The following is a 2,592-nucleotide window of genomic DNA, read 5'->3' on the forward strand; positions in this document are numbered from 1 at the left end:
CTGGCCTCCGTGGGTACCAGGAAGTGGCATCAGTTGTGAAAGGGAGGAGCAAGAGCTTCACTCAGATGTAGGAACAGGAAGACACACCACGGTACAGAACACATAATAGCAGCATAATAAATACGGATCAGTTTAAAAAGGAATAGAGTCCTAGAAACCAGCTGAATAGCGCTCTTGTCAACAGGTGACACTGGCTTCATCCTCCCGGTTTCCGCTGAGATGAGACAACTGCATAGACACAAACGTCCTGCACGAACTCTGTGACTAGGTTTCCATTCTCACTGTCCCGGCAGAAGGTTAGACAGGAGCTCCCTCGGCCGTGGGTCACTGGGGCCCAGGGTGCCTCCTCCTGGAAGGGGCATGAGTTTGTCTGTCTACCTCAGTGGCAAGCTCCAGTGGCATGAGACACTCTTGTCCTGGTCATAGACAAGGGTCATTCAGTATGGCAGCGAGTGCGGCAGCTGGGACTCCTTCCTTCTGACAGTAGACCTCGCTCCTTTACAAAGTTCTCAGGGACTCAAAAGGACAGATGTCTTTTTGGAAAGTAAACCAGAATCAGCTTGCCCATCCTCAGCGGACCTCGATCGTGGTTATTCTTTGAGGGGAGTTGTTACTTTTCAGGGGAGCTTACTGTTCCCCTGCCAGTACAACTTCTCTTCCACTTTTTTCTTTTTCCATCGGCAGAACAGCAGCATCTTAAAGGTCTTCCTGAAGGTTCTGTTGCAGAGGGCATAGCAAATGGGGTTGACAGTGCTATTGACATAGCATAACCAGTAGCCCAGGTGCCACAGGGTGACTGGGACACACTTGTCGCAGAAGGTAGAAACCAGGACCATGATGTTGTAAGGAGTCCAGGTGATGATGAAAGCCAGGAGAATCGCACTCAGGGTCTGGGCGGCTTTCCTCTCCTTGACGAGAACCATCCTCTTTCGTTTGGTCATCTGATGGCTGAGGTTGGGATCGAGGCCTTTTGTTGAGGGGTCCTTGGACACTGGGAAGGAACATGGCATGATTTTTACCTTGCGGCATCCGTTGTTGGTGTCATGGGTCCCCTCAGCTTTTACCACCAGTCGGAACTTATAGGCCACCCACTTCTGACTCTTGGGCCCATGAGCAGCAGCTGGAGACAGGAAGTATTTTGGGGTGTCATAGTCATTTTTTTCAGTTTGAGCATTCACAAAAGTCTGCTTGGTCTCTTCAGCACTTAACTCTTCCCTTGGGCTTTCCTTGGCCTGACTCTTGTAAACCACTTGAAAGACAGGATCAGTGGTGGGCTTGTCCTCGTCTTCTGAGGAGGGGTAGCTGCTGCAGGTGGTTAGCTGCTCGGCTTTGGCCCACTCAGTGCTCGGGCCGGTGGCTTGGGATGGCTTCCCAGTGATGGAGGTGCTCCTGCGGGAGGATGACCAGGAGGCCTGGTTCCTTTCCCTCTGGGCCAGGGTGGGCTGGGGGCAGCTGAAGCAGGACCTGAGCAGAGCCTGGTGGGCTGACTTTCTCTTCTCAGCTTCAGCTACGGAGTCTGAGCCCTGGAGGTCAGCCAGGTCCTTGGTTCGCTTCTCCGTTTCCCGGTAGATGCGGCAATAGAGGATCGTCATGACAGAAACAGGGATGTAGAAGGCGGCAATGGCAGTGCCGAAAGTGATGGTGGGCTCAGAGAGGAACTGGATCTGGCACTCATCTGGAGGTACTGTCCGCTCCCCAACCAAGTACTGCCAGCAGAGGATCGCGGGGGCCCAGAGAATGAAGGAGATCAGCCAGGCCAAGCCAATCATGATGCCAGCCCTCTTTGGGGTACGCTTGGCCCGGTACGTGAGGGGTCTTGTGATCGAAAAGTAACGGTCAAAACTAATCACCAGAAGGTTCATGACAGAAGCATTGCTGGCCACATAGTCCAGCGCAAGCCAAAGGTCACAAGCCAGACTCCCGAGAGCCCACCGTCCCATGAGGATGTACGTAGTGTACAGGTTCATGGAGAAGATCCCAATGATGAGATCTGCACAGGCTAAGCTGAGCAGATAATAGTTGTTAACTGTCTTCAGCTGGCTGTTGACCTTGAAGGAGATCATGACGAAGACATTGCCCACGATGGTGATCAGACTCACCACGGCCGTGACAGCTGCAATGGTGATGACCTCCCACAGCCCGTGGCGTTCCAAAGGCTGGCGGCTCACGGGGGTGCCGTTGACAGTAGAGGCATTGTGGTAAGGTTCCCCTTCCATCCTGGCGCAAGAGGCTACATCCGAAGTCTTAGGTTCTAGACAGTTCTCTTTTCTATCTCGCCTCTTCTGGTCAGCATCTGGAAGAGAGGGAAATTCATTAGTTCCACTCACCAGCATGAATTTCTTTTCCACTCATTGTTTATAATTTCCAACAGGACATTAAATGTGGTCCCACACCTATTGAGAGCAAGATGCTGAAATCTCTAAAATTTTTTTTTCTTTTTTTAAATTTTATTTTATTTTTAAACTTTACATAACTGTATTAGTTTTGCCAAATATCAAAATGAATCCACCACAGGTATACATGTGTTCCCCATCCTGAACCCTCCTCCCTCCTCCCTCCCCATTCCATCCCTCTGGGTCGTCCCAGTGCACC

General features: G+C 51.4%; 1 protein-coding gene across 1 annotated transcript; it reads right to left on the reverse strand.

Moving 5' to 3' along the window:
• Positions 1-482: 482 nt before the first annotated feature.
• CHRM5 (cholinergic receptor muscarinic 5) lies at positions 483-2,216 on the reverse strand. Its single transcript, XM_055536375.1, has one exon. The coding sequence runs from the start codon at positions 2,214-2,216 to the stop codon at positions 618-620; it is 1,599 nt and encodes a 532-aa protein (XP_055392350.1). The 3' UTR covers positions 483-617.
• Positions 2,217-2,592: the final 376 nt, after the last annotated feature.

The sequence above is a fragment of the Bubalus kerabau genome, chromosome 10 (assembly GCF_029407905.1).
Source record: "Bubalus kerabau isolate K-KA32 ecotype Philippines breed swamp buffalo chromosome 10, PCC_UOA_SB_1v2, whole genome shotgun sequence".
Lineage (NCBI taxonomy): Eukaryota > Metazoa > Chordata > Mammalia > Artiodactyla > Bovidae > Bubalus > Bubalus kerabau.

Bases quoted from the DNA above. Each gene is read 5' to 3' on its own strand.
- CHRM5 (XM_055536375.1), bottom strand. From the start codon at position 2,216: ATGGAAGGGGAACCTTACCACAATGCCTCTACTGTCAACGGCACCCCC.